The 20,745-nt window shown below is 35.3% G+C and overlaps 1 protein-coding gene across 1 annotated transcript; it reads right to left on the reverse strand.

The window, feature by feature from the left end:
- Positions 1–833: 833 nt before the first annotated feature.
- On the reverse strand, positions 834–19,678 carry PPP1R42 (protein phosphatase 1 regulatory subunit 42). Its single transcript, XM_010215475.2, is given in 9 exon segments — positions 834–1,047; positions 1,049–1,085; positions 6,699–6,852; positions 8,541–8,669; positions 9,309–9,426; positions 14,893–15,009; positions 16,522–16,660; positions 17,044–17,210; positions 19,471–19,678. Coding segments are annotated over 9 exon segments (1,038 nt in total). The 5' UTR covers positions 19,600–19,678; the 3' UTR covers positions 834–999.
- Between the last annotated feature and the right edge of the window lie 1,067 nt (positions 19,679–20,745).

Below are 20,745 nucleotides of genomic sequence, written 5' to 3' on the forward strand. Positions count from 1 at the left end.
TAATACAAAGCAATGCTTCTAAATGAACGGACAGCTGCCTCCTCATATTTCTGAATGCTGTTCAAGTGCAGTATTAGATTCAATGTTGAACTTTGAGATAACAAAGACAGAAATAACATGTCCGAAGGGATGCCAATACCTTTCTTTGTAAGCTTTTCTTGGAGGAGGCAGAAAAACATCAACAATGGCCAATTCTGCACATTTTATAACTAATGGCATCTAGAGTGAAACTTATTTCTGCCATTACATGCTTACTCTTCAACCTGCATCAGTGAAATGACACAAGACTGATTGGATTTTGATCTCAGAACCGTGCGAATGTCCCTGTTGCTCCTAAACCTTTGCTAGCACGGCTCAGAACCTGCAGCTTTTCTATAAAACTTGTAATCAGTGTTATCAAAAGCTGCAGGTGAAAAAAAAGAATGTTTTGTCTCTGTCTATTGCCCAGATATTGACTGATGCCCAAATATTGACTGATCCTTCTTTGTCCGTGCCAAACCCGAGTGCACATTAATCTGAAGTGACATAATCTCATGATTTTAAGTATTACACATTCTCTTATTACAAAACTGACAGGCTTTTCCATACGTACACACTCAAGGACAGTTAACAACTTTCTTCACAAACATTTATAGAAAACCTGGTAGTTTTCAAGTTTCACAAGAAACAAATTCTTTCTGATAGGCAAAGCATGTTTTACATAAATTAAATCAGATAAAACTCAGTCTTTTATTCCAAAATATTTTATCACAGCCATGCATAACTGACTATATCCAATTTAATTAGACATGCTATTAGTGATTAGTATGATAATCAATATCTTAAACTCTTTAAAAAAAGATGATCTTATTGCTCCAAATATGTTTCGTGAATTAAAATATTAGTCTATTACATGGATCATTTCACATCTGGCTCTGATTTATCTTGATTTTGATGCAGCAATTAATTCTGTTCAGAACTAAAAGAACAGAAAGATGTAGTCATCTCTGTAGTCTCCAGTTACAGTGGTATTTGATTGAAGAGGTAAGGTTCAAATACATCTTTTTTTTGGCAGTGAACTTTTAGAATCCTTCAAGGCCAGGTTACTTAACAAAATGAAAATACAGTATTAAAAAGAATTACATTTTTTTCTAGTAAAGTAAAATGTGTTTGTTACAGTCACAATATATAGCATTTATCAGCAGTCTGTATGTAAATAAGTAGGTTCACATATTTGATCCCTCTCAGAGCTGTTATCCTCGGTAGCTACTTTGCATAATACAGCAAGATAAAAACTGTTAGAAAACCTAGGAAAGGTTATTTTTATCAGTTGCACTCTCATGAACGAGGACATGTTTTCCAGTACTAATAGATCATATATCTGAACACGCATCCTAGAAAACAGACATTTTGAGCTCTTGATTCTATTCCTGGCCATTTCCTCCCTTCTGCCCCAATTCTAGTATCTTTGGATTGTGAGGTTTTTATAACTGTATCCACTGTGTTCTCTCTCTTTTTTTTTCTCTATACATACATGTATATATAAGAAATATGCTATTGCATTAACTTGTGCCTTGCACTATGTTTAATATGACATTTTAAAAATAAGATTTTAAAAAATTTCCTTAGTGATTGCTCAAAACTAGAATTAATGTATACGCAGTGATTACAGAGCCTCTCCTTGGTGGTAGTGTTGAAGGAAAAATGTATAGACCTCAGCTCACTTCTGAGCGAGGGCTAGTAAGTCTCGATTGGTGATTAATGCTGAAGGCTGTGCAAGAGCAATGTGAGGAATTTTCTTGCTATTTAATTACTCGGCCACAACATGGGATTTGCAGTAAAATAAGAACTATGGCTACAGGAATTCCCAGGTTATCCTGAGAACAAAATGAATATTTTATTTGAGAACATACAGCTATTCATAGTACAGATGAATGTGAAGGCCACTGCAACATAAACTATAAAACTTGACAACTTTGAGCTGAAAAGTCCTACACTTCTGCAAGGCAATTTCCACTTCCGCTGAAAGGCAGGCTGAAGTGCACCAAATCCCAGCACTTGTGTTGACTTACAAAGGACCTGACACTAGACAGATCCGCTCAAATTTGGTGAAGTGCTTTTTAATATTTTGTTACCTTACAATGGTTCTTCATTCAGTGGCTCAAAAATGGGTGTTTTTTGTCATGTGGCTTCTACTCTAGGGTTGTATATGCTTAATGCTATAAATAGCTTTTGCTCGTGTCTTGAATATCCCTACGGACTCTCAGCAGAGGGTTAAAAAGCATGTCCTTTCTTCAGGATCCTTTCTAATTCTGAATACCTACACAAGGAGAACTAGATAAAGGGTGTGGAAACAATAGACAAATACTCTTTAGAAGAGGTATAAGTTGTTTTTTTTCCCCCTGTTGCTAAAATAGAGGCTAGGTTTGCCCACATGGAGGTGTAGCTATCACTAAGTGACTAGTGATTGTAATGCAGCATCTCATCTTGCTAGATGAGGGCAGAATGACTGAGCATTCACCTCAGGTTTGTTAAAGGAACTGCTTTCAACTTCTCAGATATGGCGGGGTGCCTATAGAATGCATGGCAGGATACATGAAGGCAAAGAGAGACCATGTATTTATATCACTACAGTAAATTCGTATATTGACACTAACTTCAACAGAACAGACTCCAGAGTTAGCTACGACAGAATTTATTTTTATATCCCTGTTCAAGTAGCAGTTTTCTATTTTATCCTCAGAGAAAATTATGATTTCATTCTGCCATACAGGAACAAGTTTTAAGATCCTGAGAAAAATGAGCATTAATTCTTTACTTTTTTAATCTGATTCATGCTTTGTGTATATAAAGCAACCAAAAAGATAAGAGATTCTGATATATTATCACAACAATATTCTGCAAAATAATGACTGCAAGGGAAAAAAAGTAAATGCTATATCCTGGAAGACAGTTTTGCTTATGTAATAACTATTATAATGAAGAGATTTTTTAACAGGATAAAAAGAGATAGGCACATATTTGGTCTTGCTTGTTGTTTTATCATCCTGAAGTAGTACCATGTTCCTAATACGATTTTGATAGAACCATTTAAATGATATAATTCACTCTAAATTCACTGATTTGCCTTTTACATGTGTGTTCTGTTTAAAATGCTATTTGTGAAATATTCTAGTATTTTATTTATGAAATACTCAAATATTTTATGAGAGGTTTCAAACATTCTTGCTTCATTGTTGGAAGTATATGACAAGGCTGCACGGCTCTCAGAGGCCCACAGCTATGAAATTTATTCTCTTTATGGGTCTGCCAATGCACAAGATCTGTTGTGCATTATATTTTGAATCCTTTTCCAGTTTTGGGCACACTTACCAGCATAGAAACTGAAGGAGGAGGTTGGGACATTGGATAGAAAGGATAATCTTATGCCCGTAGTTTCCAGGCGAGCAGCAGCAATCGCAGCCACAAAAGGAATGCCTCTCATCAGCTGTCTCTGCATTAAGGGTTGCTGATTAGGCATTATATATGTCATGTACATATATATACCTGATCTATTTGTACGTATACCTGGTCTCCATTCAGATAGCTCTGTTTCCACAGCACCTATTCGATTCCAAAACTTCACCTCTTCTCTTCATCCTTATACTTCAGCATATCTAGCATTACCTGGACCGTCATATTCCACATTACATTATTTAAATTAAGCGGCAAAAAAATCCTTACATTGCCCTTGCACAGCCTTCAGAATTAATTGCTGATCACGACTGAGCTGAGCCCTCACTCAGAAGATATGTATACTCTTACTTTAACGTCCCCGGCCCAGAAGGGCAAGGAAGGGTTGTAGGTGCTTCAAGGGGCCCTCCAAATCTGTTGAAAGATGCTCTGAACCCTGCCAAGGTGCTCCAGCTGGTATCTCCAAACATTTAACTCATCTAATTCTGGAAACAGAGGCAGTGGTGGCAGACAATTTTCAGCGACTCTAGCTCTAGGGCACAGAGCTGAAACTGTTCTTGTGCGTATGTTAACTCTGCATCTCCCCTTTCTCACAAGGAAAGGTTGAAACCAATTTCTAGGTTTCCAGCAGTGTGCAGGTCACTTAGGTTGATGTTCAGAAAGAGAACAAGAACTGAATTTGCCTGAAGGTAACCCATCCCTCCACCCCCATCAAATTGGAGCACTCTATTTCTTGAATATGAAATAAACATACATGAGTGTAATAGCTATGTTTTGGATAAGCCATCATTACAATCTCAGTATCGAAACTCCATAAAAAAAGAGCCTTGTCATATAATAGGTTAACTTAATAATTTAACTTAATAATTCTATTCACTATACAGACAGTTGTTTAAATAAACTGAAATTTAGCATACAAGCTGAATACGTATATTCTTACCTGTTATCAAACATGCAAGTAATTTATTCCACATAGATCACAGACCACATAAACCACTTCCACTCAAGGCATTTATAAATATTTAATAAATAAGATTAATAAAAACATTTTTGATAAAAGCACCTGCCTAAGGGCTAAGAAAATGGAGGATAGTAGCCAGACTAACACAGCCCACAAGATTTTCTACTCGAACTGGAACCAACAGGATGTAGATGGTGGTTGGCAGGCTGTCTTTTGAATAGCTGGCTCAACACAGAATAGTTACTCATTATGTGATGGCTACATTATTTAAAGATCTTTCCAATTACATAACATATCCTGGAGGGGGAAAATGTGACTTTCCCACTAAAATCTGAATGACAAAGCTATTACAATTTTTAATTTCATTAGCAAAGAAATGTGGGCTGAAAGTGCTGGTTACAGTTTAGGTTTACAACGTTACAATTCCAACAGCTTCTCCACTCAGGGAAAATTAATAATATTATATCCTGTTGGAACATATTAGGTATCTTTGAAATAGTTAAGTGATTTGTTTTCTTTGAATTACTTTCTGCCAATGTTCAAAACTAACTTTGAAAATCAAACATGAAATTGGTATTGTTTTTATATTATTGAAAAAGAAAGATTAATGACATATTTCAGAAATCTAGTAATATCAGGCCTTTTTTCCATTGTTCAAGTTGTACGTAATCCTCGGTGGATTTTAATGTAGCTTTAAAAAGGTATTTAATGTCTGTTTTTCAGTTGCCAAGGGTCAAACATCACCTAGTGTATATAAAGAAAGAGGAAACATCTGTTGGAATAACTTACTTGACTAACACAGAGGGTAGCATTAAAATTCACTAATATCTGTGATATCTAATTTCAATTAACTGTAGTTGCATGCTGAGTGTGACAAAGTTTGCTCACTTTACAAGTAGGTCTATTTGTGCATAGAACAAATTATTGGATCTAATGAAGGAACAATGTGATTTATGATTATTTTGTAATTGCACATGCTCTAAAAAGAAGATGCTTGTAATTTGATGTAGTTTTTTTTTCCTAAATTTCTTAAGAAAGACACAAAAATTTAACTAATTCCTGAGACTCTTCTCTTTCTATGAAATTCTGTCAGTAACAAGATTAGAGTATGTCTCAAAATTGGAGAGCTGTTTGTCTGGCATGATCACTATGTGCCTTCTGTAGCCCAGGGATTAAAATCCAGAGCAGAGTTCAGTTTCTTTTTAGACCAGAACTTATCTACTGTTATGAAGACCAGAAAATAAGGCTTTGAAGAAAGCAATGCTGTGATACGTAATTCCTCTTCAAAGAAAAGGCAAATATTTTTTGCTTGCAAAAACAAAAACCTGGTGGAAAGTGGTACGCTGTCAAGAATAAATAGCATTAAATGCTTCTTGGTTAAATTTTCAAACATACTAATATATTCTGACTTGAATGTGAAATAAAGTGCTACATTTAGTAAACAAGTCACCAGAGAATACCTATGCCATTTTTTTTGTTTTTATCTACAGCTTTGTTTAAGTGAGATATTTTGGTAAACCAGCAGAGCCAAGAAATTGTTTAGTCAAAAATATTAAAAGTCCTGAAATAATAGCTTTAGGTGAACCAAACTCAACAAAAATAAGATTACTAGGAAAAATAAAACAAAACAGAAACAAACAAAAAACAGGTAAAACTATAGCTCTGAAACTGCAAATTCCTGTAAGCAGACCTTATTCCCACAAGCCGTTTTACTGGGGTTAGTAGAGGTGCTTCTGTGCATACGGAATATGGAATGTCCTAAATTCTGACTTGTTTAAACTCTTATTGTTTCAAAGTCTGTAAGGCACAGGCATCAGGCTTCATTTCTTGATTATCTTGAGGGTCTTCAGCTGATGCTACTGGAAAACCTAGCCACGTAAATAACATACCAGAACATTTTTATTACTAGTAAGCTACAATGATGAGAAGTTGTTTCTTTTCTGCCTACTACCGTCTACATCGCACCAACCTTTACTGACGCTGTCACCAGCAACTAGACTTAAAAGAATCGAGTTCTGTATTATTTTACCTTTTTGGAGGACATAATACAGGAATCAAATGCATATGACAGAAGCCAGTAACACTGGAGTAAAATTATTACGATTAGCTAGCCTGCTGATAGGGTTTTTTAACCAGAAACCAAAAACTATTACCCTTTCTGAGAAATAAAGACAATGAACATAGCATGGTTAAAATAATAATAATAATAATAAAATCTAATTTAGAATGAGATTCTACCTGCATGTACATGTTTTCCAATTGATTCAGTAAGAGCGAAGAGTGAAGATGCCTGAGAGGAACATACCTGAGAATTCCTACAACTTCATTTTCTTCATAGGTTCTTGGCAGAGGTTTTCTTCTATCTTTACCTATCTCAGACAAAATTAAAGAATTTGACCTTTCTTTCACAGATGGGCTGTAGTAAAAGGGAATAGTGGAATTACGTGTTTCAAACTCACCTATGGGAGAAAAAGAATTAGTGATTAATGCAATATTCCATTCCTGTTTTATTGAATGTGATTGATCACAGGCTGCAATACATTTTATTATCTAAAAGACTTCAATAAATTTTGGAATAAAACACTAAAAATTTGATAATTGTGAAACTCTGTTTGACATTTTGGAAATGCTGCAACATGGATGCAGGTGCATATTAAAGCAAAAATTCACCAAAACGTAGAAGTTTGTAAAAGTCAAATTGCTTTTCTTACCATTCTCTTTAATCTAAATTAATGATAACCATAAGTCGTCACAGTTAAATAATTGTCACTAAAATAATCCATTGCAAATGCAAGAAACAATCTTTAATCTTTTAGCATTGGTATAACCAAGATGACTAACATTTTATTGCTTGTAAAATAATTATTTACTCCGATAGAGAGGCTATCCTGATAAAGAGGATAAAATCCCTTTGCCTTTCATTTCATTATAATCCCTATGGGTGCAGACTGTAGCTGCTGAACGGTTTAATACAGATCTGCAGGTCATAATGTAAAGCAGAATAATTCTAACCAACTGAAACAAAAAGCGGAGCTAATCACTGTAAAGTCACCTTCAACAGAATTTCTGTGAGATTTGAAGATAAATACCAGTAGTCTCAAAAAACAAACAAAAAAACCCAAACTCTCACATAGTGACGTTTTAGTTACTGCAAAATGATTAGCACAAACTTTCAAATGTTATTTAAGAGAGTAAATTCAATTACATAGCACTCTCTCATATCAATATTCAAATGGTAAAATATTGTTTTCATAACTATTGGCGTTCACATACTGCTTCCAAATACTGATCAGACGACAGCTTTTTTGGGGGTGAGACAGAAAGGCTGAGGATTTTTCACTTCATGTCTTCAAAATGAGCTAATCTTTCTGAGATTTGATGAAATAATAATTTGAGATGGTATAGCTATAAAGAATATGCTGTCTCCCCCAAATTACACAGGTTTATCTTGTGAAAAGGAAAGTGTAACAGCCTCTGATTTTTATTTTATAAATATTATTCAAACTATTGTGAATACTTTATAATATCTGCTTCTAAGTCTTCAAAAGGCAATCTCATTCACACTATTACAGTACTGCTTGTACCCATTAGTCAAGACTTTTTCTTTTTTTTTTTTGATTTTCTGTCTGTAGTGAACTCCATAACAACGACAGCACTGATCACTTCCAAAAAATCTCAAAGTTCATTTCAGGTTTTCCTTGATTTTCAAAACTGGTGTTTTTTCCCTTTACGAACTTGTTGGCTTATTCTCATCTACTTAGACTTGCTTCCACTAGCGCTAAATTAACTTAATGGGCTAAATTTGGAGAATAGCACAGTATACAAATGATATAATTCATGCAGATTTATGCTAGAGTGCTTAACAGTTTTTAGGGTATATGAAGGTGATAATGAATATTTACAAAGGTTCATTCAAGATGTTCTTGCTATTCCTTTTCATAAATCTGGGAGGTCGGGATAGGAAAAGGGAAAAAAAAAAAAAAAAAGATCCAGAACTAAAACTAAATTTTATGTTATAAAAGGCTTATTTCATAATCCTGCATTTTGGGCTTACCACTAACATTAGTCTCATTTCTACTTTAGATTGTGTTAGCTACTATTTTGTTGTTTCTATAATAATCATGAAATAATTGATTAGTTTGCTTACAGAAACCTATATAGGCTGCGTGCTCATTCGTCATTCTTTCTTTGCTTTTTTTCCTGGCACATTTGGAGGCTTTCCAATTCATTAGGAATTGTCTTTCCATTTCTTTAATTTCTTTCCCATCAAGAGATTCTGTAAAAGAAAAGAGAACATTTTCTGTGATAGCAGAAGGTAACTAAAAGGCTATGTAATGTTTAGTGGTTTTATATTTTATTTGTCTTTTTCAGATCTCTTTTGCTCTTTTTAGTGTTTCGGTAAGAAAATGTGATGATATATTACAGCTTGGTACTCCTAATTTAATTATTTGAAAGAATGAGCTGACACTTGAATTACAAAAGAAAGCATCTACTATTTTCATAGTTTTCAAAGGAAATATCTCAAATTCAGTTAAGATGGAATACTGTTTGCAGAAAGTTCTGATGAGGAAGTATGCATTTACCCAATTATGCATAGGCAGAGAAATTCAGCATAAGAGAACTACTACTTATGGTGATAAGCATGAGCATGGTTACGTCTAATACAAGGCAAGGCTGAGCAATAAAGCTTGTGTGGCTTGTTAGCAAAGTAATTTTAGCCACATTAGTCGCATTAAACAAATATAAAAAAATCCATCATTTGACATTAATATGTATGATGGCACTAACATGTGTATGTGCATTATGTGTAATACTGCAATTCAAGAAAAGATAATGGGGCAGTTATTTCTAACACGGAGAGGGTTTTAAAGTTCTGGGTGTGTTTTTGGCTTGAATGTTGGTGTTAATTGTTTACCTAAGGTTTGTGACTCTACTATAATCCTGTCCCTGTATTTTGGTCTGTGGCAAAGAGGGTTCCCTGTAAGATCCATGCTGCGTAGCTTGGTCCATTTGTTTAATACAACCTCCAAGTCCTGGAATTAAGAACAGAACAGAACCTTGTCATTACTTTTCCCTTTCTAGGGCAGAATTCAATGATTTGTTCAGTCGGGCCCAAATCTCGCAAACAGAAATAACTTCAAATGCAACCATTGAAGTGCATAAACTAAGAATTTGTATCTTCAGCTAAAGTACTGCATAGCATTTTCTGAGGGCATCATAATTGCACAGAAGAAATGGTGATGCAATTGGAAAACTCTGTTTTTAAGGGTATAGCAATGCCAGCTGTAAAAAATCAACTCTAATCCCACTCCTAAGCACCTGAAGCTACTCCTAAGCACCTAAAGCTGAAAGATCACCAGTAAAAACAGTTAAATGTTAATATTTTATATAACTCTGTCAACAAATAGCCATGGTGTCACAGAGCCATTAGATTATCACAGTGGCTGATTAGATTTTGAAAAACTTGAGGAATAAGTATTTTATATTGAAAAAAATAGATTTTATAAAGCTAAAAGTCCTGTAAAGTGCACTTAGCTCATTTTCTCTTTTTATATAAATGTAAAATTGCATTTTATTTGAGAAGTAGTAATTCCTCTTTTTCATGCCTGTGGGTGGTCAGTTATAGGTTTGGCCCAAATAGAGATATACTGTTCTCCATCCGTCTTTCCTTCTCGTTACCCAAGGACAGTATGACCTAGATAAAACCTCTTCTGTCTTTTAAATATAGTAAATTCAAGTTAAAAGGATGCCAAGCATCGCGATTGGTCTCTTCTACTAAGATACTCAACTTCCTGAAATATGCTTTTCAAAATTCACTTGACTGTCATTCTTGATATGCTTCCTTATATGTGCATAAAGCTTCAGAAGAGATTCAAAACAATCTGTTTGAGTGTGAAAGGAGAGACAGATTGAAATAGTTTATGTTCTACAGTTGTAATAATTTGAAAAAATATACCCATCACGATGTGACAGATGCTAAACTGTAAAGTCTGTAGAGTTTCATAGCCAGAGTTTGATGCCAGAAATGAAATAACTGGATGCAGAAATCTCTTAGCTCCTTCTGAGGATTTAAGTAGAGAGAATTCTGGGTTTTGCCAGCTCTACTCCTTTGGTAGAAAATCCTCTTTAGAAAACACTATGGATTATGTTATACATTTGGAAAACGGAGAAAAGAAGTGGCAGAGCAGCCTCACACCTCCAAACAATGATCCAAAGATGATAGTGCCTTTTTAGAAAAATATGATGTGAAAGTCTGGTTCTACAAAGAACACTGACAAAATGCAAGAAATTCTTGAAGACCAGTCTACTCAAAGGTATGTTGATAGATATAATATTGCACAGTAGAACTTTACTAGCATGTTTTGGAATAGCATTTCACATAACTTAGGTGCAAACAACCATTTAGATGAAAATATATTTTAGGCTAAGGTAATGTAGAAATAAAAGTATGTTTATTATTTATTCTTACTGGACATTCAGGCACTGTCATTAAAACCTATAATGATATCTAGATTTAATTAGAAAGATTTTTTTTGAGTAACAGTTTTGGAACATGAAATTGTCTGTTACTGAAACATAAAATGTATACAGTTTAACTTTGATGAATGTATACAAAGAGTCCCGTGGATTTTTGTTAGCTGTTACTTACTTGATAAATGACCCAGAACATGCTTACTCCAGTGTATGTTTATCTAAGACCACACTAATCCTGTGCTGAAATATGATTACCCTTTCGATACGCTCTAGTTGTTCATTGCCTTCCTGTCTCTAATAAAGCGCTTTTCCTTCCCAGCCTTTCAATATGCTGCACTAAAGGGACCAGACACTTTTCTGGGCAGTCTCCATTTGATAAATGATCATGTCATGCTATCACTCCAAGGCCTGCTACAAAATACTGACGAGCAAATTATATTCCATCTATGGGGGGAGGAGGGGGAAGGGCCACTGTGTTAGTAGGCAGCTGTAGCACTGGCGCTAACGTCTGTCACAATTAACGATGGTCATTTAAGAATTGGTATTTGACCAGCATGCTCCAGTTTTTATCGGAAATGTCTAGTCCAACTGCCCTAACTACATCTACAGACAGCAATTTGTCACCATTTTGAGTACCTGTCATAATCTGTTTGAGAAAATCTATATTTTTTCTCTTGTTCCTGACTGAATTGTGAAGTGAGTGAATTCATCTTTTTTGATATCCTCTTGTCATAATCAATACTGGGCAGAGGTTGAATAAATTAAAGACTTAGGAAATACAGGCTTTTATAGGTATTTCTAGCTATGTTTTCTGTATCTATTTCTGTATCTATCCAAACAGTTATGCAAGTCATAATCTGCCTGAATACAACTGAAAGTTTTTTTTTTATCATTAATAGGGTAGGTTTTTTCAGAATTAAAAAAAGAAATCCTTTTAATATTCCTACCAAATATGTAGCATCCTAGAAGTTCTTGTGAACCCAAATAATGTAAACAACAAGAAGCCAAATAGAATAAAATACATGAAGTAACAAGCAGTAGAAAACAAGCCAAAGCTAATTCTATGAAATTTACTTATTTCCCAATAGCTAGCGTAAGACATGCTTTTTTATGTGTGGTACCTATAGTAAGTTATTTAAGCACAAACTAAGAAAAACTAATTCATTTCTGTTCTCTCTACCACTTGGACTGCATTATAGAAACTTGAGCCATGTGAAACAAGCCCTGATGCCTGTTAGTTATGCTAGCAGTTATGCAGTGCCCTGAAGCAGCCAGAACCTTAAGTGCATTAACTCCCTAGCCCTAATTTTCAGCTATGCTGAAATCAGCACAGCCATGGCTGAAGAGTGAGGGAGAGTGGGTCTATAAAATGGTGTGAAAAAAAAGAGATAAATATTTCCAGGTAACTATACTTTACACAGATGATCCAAGAGTGAGAAAAGCTTACACAGGCCGCTTGTATTTTATGCCTTCCATGGTGCCTGCTTTAGACTCTCTGCTGTTCTCTCTGCCCAGCCCCTGTGCTGCACAGCTCGGCGCTGCTGTCACCAGCCCTGTCAAGAGTGGGATGGCCTCTCTGCAGCTGGGCCCCGGGCGAAGCAGGGCTGTGAGCGCAGGCCGCCAGCCAAAGCCAAACATTCCTGCCCATGTTCTGGATGGCACTGGGAGCACTGAAAGCAAGGGGGGAGTAGGAAAGGGAAAACAGGGGACTTGCTGCCTTGGCAGGGAAAAAAAAAAGATATACTTGAGAGTTCTGAAAATAGAGTGCTGGAAGTGAGGGACTGGGACCTGTGTGAGTATGAAATAGCCCTTGGTGCTTGGACCAAGTGCAGTTTACAGAAGCAATCGGATATATCCCCTAACATGGTTTTTATTGTCACAGTTGTAGAATAACATAAGCCAGGGAATCCTGAAATTCGGGGTTGCAAAAAAATTGAAATACACTCAAAGCATCCCTTGACTTTTTTTTTTTTCACTTATTGGATGTATCAAATCATTCTGCTAGATGTTTACTGTACGTTAAAGAGATACAATTATAATTGCTTTATACTTTGCCTGGCCTACTGCTTTTTATCTTTTATATTATTATTTGAGAATTTATATTAGCATTAAGCAGAGCCTACTAAAATATAATGAACCAAAGTATAGCTGCAAAGTTGGATACTCAGCTCTCTGACACATATGGTCTTTAGTTTTACAGTCCTGCAAGAATATGAATAGGAGCAGCCTACTTGCTGTTTTTCCCTTGGCTACTGAACCACTGAAAATGCTGTTTTTAAACCTTCATCCTCATTCTTAGCATAAATTGGTTCTTTGGATAAGACAATTCTCTTAAGATCATCATAACTGAAATATTTTGTATTTATAACAAAGAAAAAAAACAGTTAAAAATCACTGTGATAGGATAAGAAAAAATACTCAAAATTAAAATAATTCCAAGTCTGTGGTAAGGATTTTCAATATATTTAAATATTTTAAATACAAAATAAACATATATTTCTATTAAAATGGCCACTAAATTGAAAGATCCTAGAAGCAGAGCTGGTCTTTCAGAAAAAAATGTATTCTTCATCTGATCTCTTCAGTACTATGAGCTACACCATTTATGAATAATGCAGTTCTAAATCAATTACCAGAAATATTTTCAGATTCCTTACTAAAGATACTTTTATTAAAATGAAAAAAGAGGCTACATAATAAAAGAGTGAAATGTTATTGTAATGTAATCTACACATTTAAATACAGCTTCCATTACCTAATAAAAGACAAGTTGAATTGTATTTGTATATGAATTCAAACAGAACTTCCAGTTAGACACACAGCTTGAAATACTTTATAAATATACTGATAATCCTCTAGTAATAAAGAAAAGCATCATTCAACTTTTTAATTATTAAAATGTTAAAAATTAAGAATCCAAATAAAGTATACTGACCTAGATAATTGCTAAAATATGCACACAAATCACTGGAATCTCCTCATTAAAAAACATAATTGCCAAATTTAATATAAAAGAGGCAAAGCATTCTAATAAGTAGTAGCATTTTAAGTAGTTTTAATAATTACTGACCAATTAAAGTTAACTTTTCCAAGGAAACAGGATATATATATGAAACAGTGATAAGATTGTTTATTTTAGTAAAGACTTTTTCTCAATGGTTTGTATTACAATTCAAGTCAATTCAATCTGGCATTTATTAATAAAAAGATCCATTTCAAAATCAAGTAAAACTGATGCTCATGGTTTGCACACAACATGAACAATCATTTATAAAGTTTGCTCTTGCTTGCCCTCACCATGTAAGGGCTGTGGCAGCTCATCATTCAACGTAAATGCAATATTCAAATACTAGTAGCAAGAGACTCAAAATATTTTTGAACTTCAGTGTTCTTAATGCCAGCAAGTAGTAAACATCATAACACACAGAAGCTACTCTTGTTCCCTTTTTGAGTAGAAAAGCTGGAAATTACACATTCAGAATATTCTGTTTAAGTCACATTCACTACTGCGAAAGGAAGAGTAGAAAGACTCATATTGCATTTTTAGCTGTTATTTTAGAAGTCTGAGCTCTTGCTTATGAAGGTCTGCCATTCCTTAACAGACATCTATAAAAGGAATTCAGTTTCTGCTTTCAAAACAAACACATCTTAGGCTACTCTAGCAATAATATCCAGAAAGGTCATATTAATATAAGAGCAACTGAAAAATCAGCTATATGATGCAATTAATGCCTTTTATTTACATTAAATAGAGAATTAAAAACTGTAATGCAATAAAATTAATTAACAATGGTACTGCATTCTTTGCAAATACTTCTGTTGCTAGTCACCCAGACGGCCAAAGCATACACACCAGCTCTGTCTCTGGATATGCTGTCACTAACCGTAGAGGTAAAGTACGCTCGTACTCACCATCTAGTGAATATGGCTATTATGAATCTGAATACTTTGTTTCATATTTTGTATCTTGTATATATACAATATTTTGTATTCATACCAAACAGAACAAATATTTATTTTAATACCTGCATATTTTGAAGCTGATTGTCAATTGCTGTAAGGTGGGAAATATTTTCCAAAACTGCTAACTCTGCCAATTCATCAATGTTGTTTTTGCTGATATTCAACACAGACAAAGATTTCTGGGGGAAAAAAAACAGGGAAAGAAAATGATTTTTTTTCCTCACACTGTGCATGAGTCAAGATGTAAATTCTTACCAAAAAAGCCCTTAAAGAAAGAAAAAATATATAATGCAGAACTACGAAATTAGAACTACCTCATTCATTACACACTGTTTTATGTTGGCTTTGCATGTTGTCCTAAAATGCTGTAAGATTATTTCTTAATTTATTTCCTGAGTTCTTAATAGATATGGATTTTTTCATTGAATCACCATCAAATTCTTTTCAAAATTTTCCAAGTGCTTCTAACCTTACCTTTGAAGTAGTTAACTGGCACAGACATGGATTGACTTTTCCAAGGTAAGACCTTAACTGCATAGAGGTGAAGGCTGTATCTGATTCCCAGGCATTCTTATCAATAGCTGGAGCAGGCTGCTCTCTCCAGCCTGGCCCCACAAAAGCTTCTCTGTTATGAAAAGCTCTGCTCTTGCTCTCCTCTACAGAACACTAGTGAGGCAAGCAACAAACTTTGCCTTTGTAGAGAATGATTCTTCCAGGACAGAAAGTAAACGTACTGTAGGAACAGTTATCTAGTTACGTTCTAGATAGAGGTAAATGTGTTTCAGGTGCTTTTGTAATGTGGTTTCATGTAAAAAGAACAGGAAGTTTATAACATCTTTAGAAGATGGAAAAGGTACCTATACTGGCGAGTTTAGAATTATAGCAGATTTGGGACTTATCATTGGTTAAACAAAGTCTTCATCTTTAGTAGTAAGTAAAATCTAGGAATATTAAAATGGTGGTGAGTTTACATCAGGATGCTGTAAAACGTTTAAATATGAGTTATCTTCCTGGGAAGACCTTATCTGTATAACTTCTTTCTATTATTCCAATCTAGAGTGAGGCAAGTAGATGTGCTGTTTCAGGGTGGCTCTTTTCTAATAAAGGAAGATAGCAAGTCATGTCTTGGATTACTTCATCTCACAACAGCAAGAATTAGAGGAAGGTCAAGTGCTATGATATAAAAATAAACAGAAGAATTCCCTTTTGAGTTAACATTTTTTGTTCATCCTCACAAATAAACTTTGAGAAATATAGCAAGACAAGCTTCTGCATTATAGAACTACATTAATGAGTAAATACAGTGATAGAATCATAGAATGCTTAGGGTTGGAAGGGACCTCTCGAGGTCATCTAGTCAACCCTCCCTGCACACGCAGGGTCACCTAGAGCACGTGGCACAGGACTGCGTCCAAGTGGGTCCTCTAGTCCTGTCAGTGGCCACCAGTGAAAAGAGGCCAGCACCATCCTCCTCACAGTCTTGAACATTTTAACCACTTTAACAGTTTATTTGGTGTTTACTAAACAATTAACATGATAAATAAATACTTCAAAAGTTGCCTTTCCTGAAACGTTGGTATACCACAACATAGTATAACTGTGGAACTAAAACTGAATGCTTTCTAATGACTTATCCTTAAAATAATGATCTACTGATTAATGGTTCTTTGAAAATCTCTAAACATACTTACTGCCAGGGAAGTGAGAGATCGTGGATCAAACAGAAGTTTTTCACCAAGAGGGAGATGTTGACTTTCAATATGTAGCTCCCTTATTTCTTCTAATTTATCCAAACCCTCTACTACTGCGATGCAATTACCCCCCAAATACCTGCAAGGTAGAACACAGTTTTAATATCCTTTGAAAGCAAAAGCAAGACAAGTTTTATTTAAAACAAAACAAACAAAAGTAGTATTACTGAATAATAATAGCTGACAATTATAAGGGAATAAGTAATTGAACATACAAGGAAAACATATAGCTTTTATGATATACCCAAATTATTACTATGTGTCTGAAAAAAACAAATCAAGTGCAAGTATGTCAAGATGATACATATCTAAAATCATAGAAGACTTGATTATAAATCATATGTAATTATTTTTATTTGAATGGCAAATTTTAACATCTAAAAGGATTTTAATAGGTTTAAATTTCTTAGTGTAACAATTATTTTCATACTAGTGAAATAAGATATGTGATTTTCAACTTACAGTTTTTCAAGATGTTTCAGTGATGAGAGATTTTCTATAGAAGAAATACAATTGTTTTGCAGGTATAAGTGTGTTAAATTTGTAGCAAAGTCCAAGTTCTGTATTTGACTGATGTGATTATCATATAAATATAGAACTCTAAGATTTCTGCACAAAGAGAGATCACCCTGAAATAAACAGCAACAAATTAACATTATACAAAATTCACTTGAATTATCAGTTTCTAGAAACTGTTACTTGCTTTTGTATTTAAGTCCTGCTGTATGGGGGATGTATTTTCATCTTGAGTAAACATTTATAACAACTATTTTTACTAGAAAAACAGAATTAGAATCAGTGGTCATCTGCACAGGTTAAAACTAAAATTTGTCACTAACGTTCTGCTGCACAGAAGCTGAGAGCTACAGCCAAAACCCACAGGTGAATCACGTCCCAGGTGATTCCATTCCTTTCCCTGTCTCCTTTAGGTAAATTCTGGAGAGGCACAACTGTTCAGTACAGTTCTCATCAGTGTTTAATACTTCACTGATGTGCTGGGAAGTGGTTCTTGGCAAAGAAATAATGACTCATGGAAAAACTTGTACACCGATATATTTTAATAGACATCCAATTTTAAGATTTAACCAAAATGTCACATTTCTTTGAAATGTATTCTCCTTATTTAAGTGAAGTAGCATGTTCTTATCATTATTTTAAAGCTACCACCACCTCCATATATAATAAACCAGTCCTAATCAAATGGATTAAGTAAATTAACTCACTCTGCCTACAGACATTCCTAGAAGTGGGCTAACATGCTTACATGGATCTGTTCCCATGGAGCAAGGAGAGTCTCCTATCTTCATGGCCAAAAAAAAATCACATTCTTGTTTTTCTGTTAGAAAAACATCATACAGTTCAGTTGTTCAGGGTTTAGTGATTTTAAAATGTGTTCAGGATCTTTAGGGAATTTGAACTACATCAGGTCTTACTGAAACCTGTACAAATTTCCTTTTATTTAGCTCAACAGGAGAAGGACTGGGTTAAGCTTGCAGGTTTAGTCTTTGAAAATGAAAACCTCATGATTTATTTTTAAAATGAACAAGCCCAGGGAACAATTTTATTAACAAATGTAGAGTGAAACCTGTATAATTGGAAATGACCACTACCCCAGTCCAAATTTGTTAATCTCACTTGGCTTATATCCTGTTCCTGAACTCTCCTTTGTGCTCTCAGACTTCCTCAGAAATGTAAGGAATAAATCACAGACTGAAAAGATTCTGCTGCAAGTTAACGGCTTTTGGTAAAATTCCCAAGAATGGAAGAAATATGGCAAAAGAGGGCAAAATAAGTTTGCACTTAATACTATCTAACAGGATACTAACAGGAGGATCACTACCTCCTCCTCCTGAAGTAATGAAAAAGCCGACCTGCAAAATTATTATTTCCTCCTATCTCCTTCCATAGTTCATATTTTCAAATGGTAACCATTAGTAACTAGAAGTCCTTAAATCAAACCCAGAATATCAATGAAAATCCAATTTTTGTTTTTAATATAAGATCTAAAGCTTCCAAGAACCACATCCCTGGACACATTGCTATGGCTAGAGTACCTGTTCTCAAAGTCCTGCAAGTACAGGCAATAACCTGGCTATATTTTATGGGGAGAAGCACCAGGTCTAAATGATTGAGATAGATCCTCTCTTTCACAAGCAGCTAAGAGGTAAGCAGTAGGTAGCATTTGGTTTTGTTGACTCTCTCAAAGCTCCTTTACTATGTAGCAACTGTATCAAATAGTCAAAATAGTAAATTGTTCACATTTTTAAAAAAGCTGTGGATATGTGGACTAGTCCTGTGAAATTCTTGGAAAAACAAAATCACTTTAACATTTCTGTTCACCTCTTGTGTAATTGCTTACATGGAGTTTCTTTTTAAGATTAATGGCAATATTAGCTTGTTAGTGTTGATAACATTTTCCTGCCTGTTATGTAGTCAACTGTCTATTTCCACCACTTTTAGGTAAGTAGAATTGTTCAACAAGATTTTTGCTAAATAAAATTTATCAGGTCAATAATAAGCAGCTCTGCAGACAGCTGGAAATGTATTCACCTGCTTTGATGCTTTATGTAAAATGTTACAACAGAGAAATTATTTTCACATTTCAAAAATGCATGCATTTAAAAATGCATTTGTGTACTTCTGGGTACAAGCAGTTTTTCACACAAATACAGTACTTTAATTAAGCAGCAAATGCTAAAACATATTTCCAAACAGAAGTGTTTTTAAGACTTGAATGCAAATAAATATGTTCTAAAGTATCTTGTAACCGTTTGAAAATATAAACTTGGCTTGCTTTTCTCTCCCAACTATTAAAAAAAAAAAAAAACAGAACAGCAAGAACACTTGAATAGCCAAACTAAAAATGAAATAGAGAGAAATGAATCTTACAATTGTATCTATATTTTTATCTGCTAAATTCAGATGCGTTACTCTTCGTAGATACTGTACAAAGGGCTCTTCTTTGGCATTCTTGCGACTGATGCTTTTTGCAATGAGATGCATTGTTAGTCGGACCATAATTCTGCAGCAGGCCAAACTGTTACACTCTTTAATATCTTGGAGCGTATTCCATCTGTTGTTGTAAGTAGATTCATAAAATGCTTTAAAAATAAAAGCAAATAAAGTTAAACTGCTTGCCTCTCAGTGTTCAACAAAGCTTTGGCATACTCTACCCAAATCTCAACTTTTACCCCTCAATTCCCATTTTGCTTACTTTGACAAATATATTACTGGCTTTGCCTACCCTATCACTGCTTGCAAGCTCCTCTTTGTTACTGAATGCAAAAAAAAAAAAAAAATTACAATACATCACATCTGCTTTCTTTTTTTTTCAGCATGCTTAAGAGGGTTGTACCTTTACAATTCTTAGCCATTTTTATATAGATATATACACAGTGGCGTGCACAGGAAATAATTCCCATACATAACTAACGGCAGCTCATAACCTAACTATCAGTTAAAAAATGTATTTCCTTAGAAGGTTTTACCTGCACCAAAGCACACTGCTTCATGTGAGCTTAAAGATTCAACGAGGAGTAGGAGGGGGGATGTGTATTTTGAAATGGACATGTAGCCTGCCTGAGGTTAAAAATACCCTAGCAAATGTAGCTTAACAGCAAAGAATAAAAAGGGTGTTTTTTAAGCCAGGCCACAACACAACCCCGCAAACCAAAATGAAACGACACACAGGCCGGCAAACCAGCTGCATACCCTGAGACAGGGCACGGAGAACCCACCTCACACCTGAGAAGCTGAGAAAAAGTGGATATTAAAACAAAAGAAACCTAGCTACCACGCAAGGCTGGAGCTAGCGGCCCGAGAAGCAGCACCTGGCCCACCCTTGTGCCCAACGGCACCAACGGCACCAACGGCCGTTCCCGCCCTCACCTCGCGTCCGCAGCGACAGAACGCGAGCGTCGCTGCCGGTTGCCCAGGCAACCGAACGCCAAGGGCGGGGGCGCGCCCCGACCGCCCAATCAGCGCTGCGGGCGGAGAAGGGCGGGAGGGGCCGTTGCGGCAGCCGTTGGGCGGAGCCGCGGCGGGGGGTGTAGGGAAACGGCCCCTCGGGCTCCCCAGGGGCGTTCTCCATAGGTCTCCTTCGGCTTTCGTGGTGCCACCGTTAGAACACTACGTGTTCTCACGTTGTGCATACCCAAGGGTTTT

The sequence above is a fragment of the Tinamus guttatus genome, unplaced genomic scaffold, assembly GCF_059628265.1.
Source record: "Tinamus guttatus ecotype Peru unplaced genomic scaffold, ASM5962826v1 Tinamus_guttatus_pri_ptg000056l, whole genome shotgun sequence".
NCBI classification, from domain to species: domain Eukaryota; kingdom Metazoa; phylum Chordata; class Aves; order Tinamiformes; family Tinamidae; genus Tinamus; species Tinamus guttatus.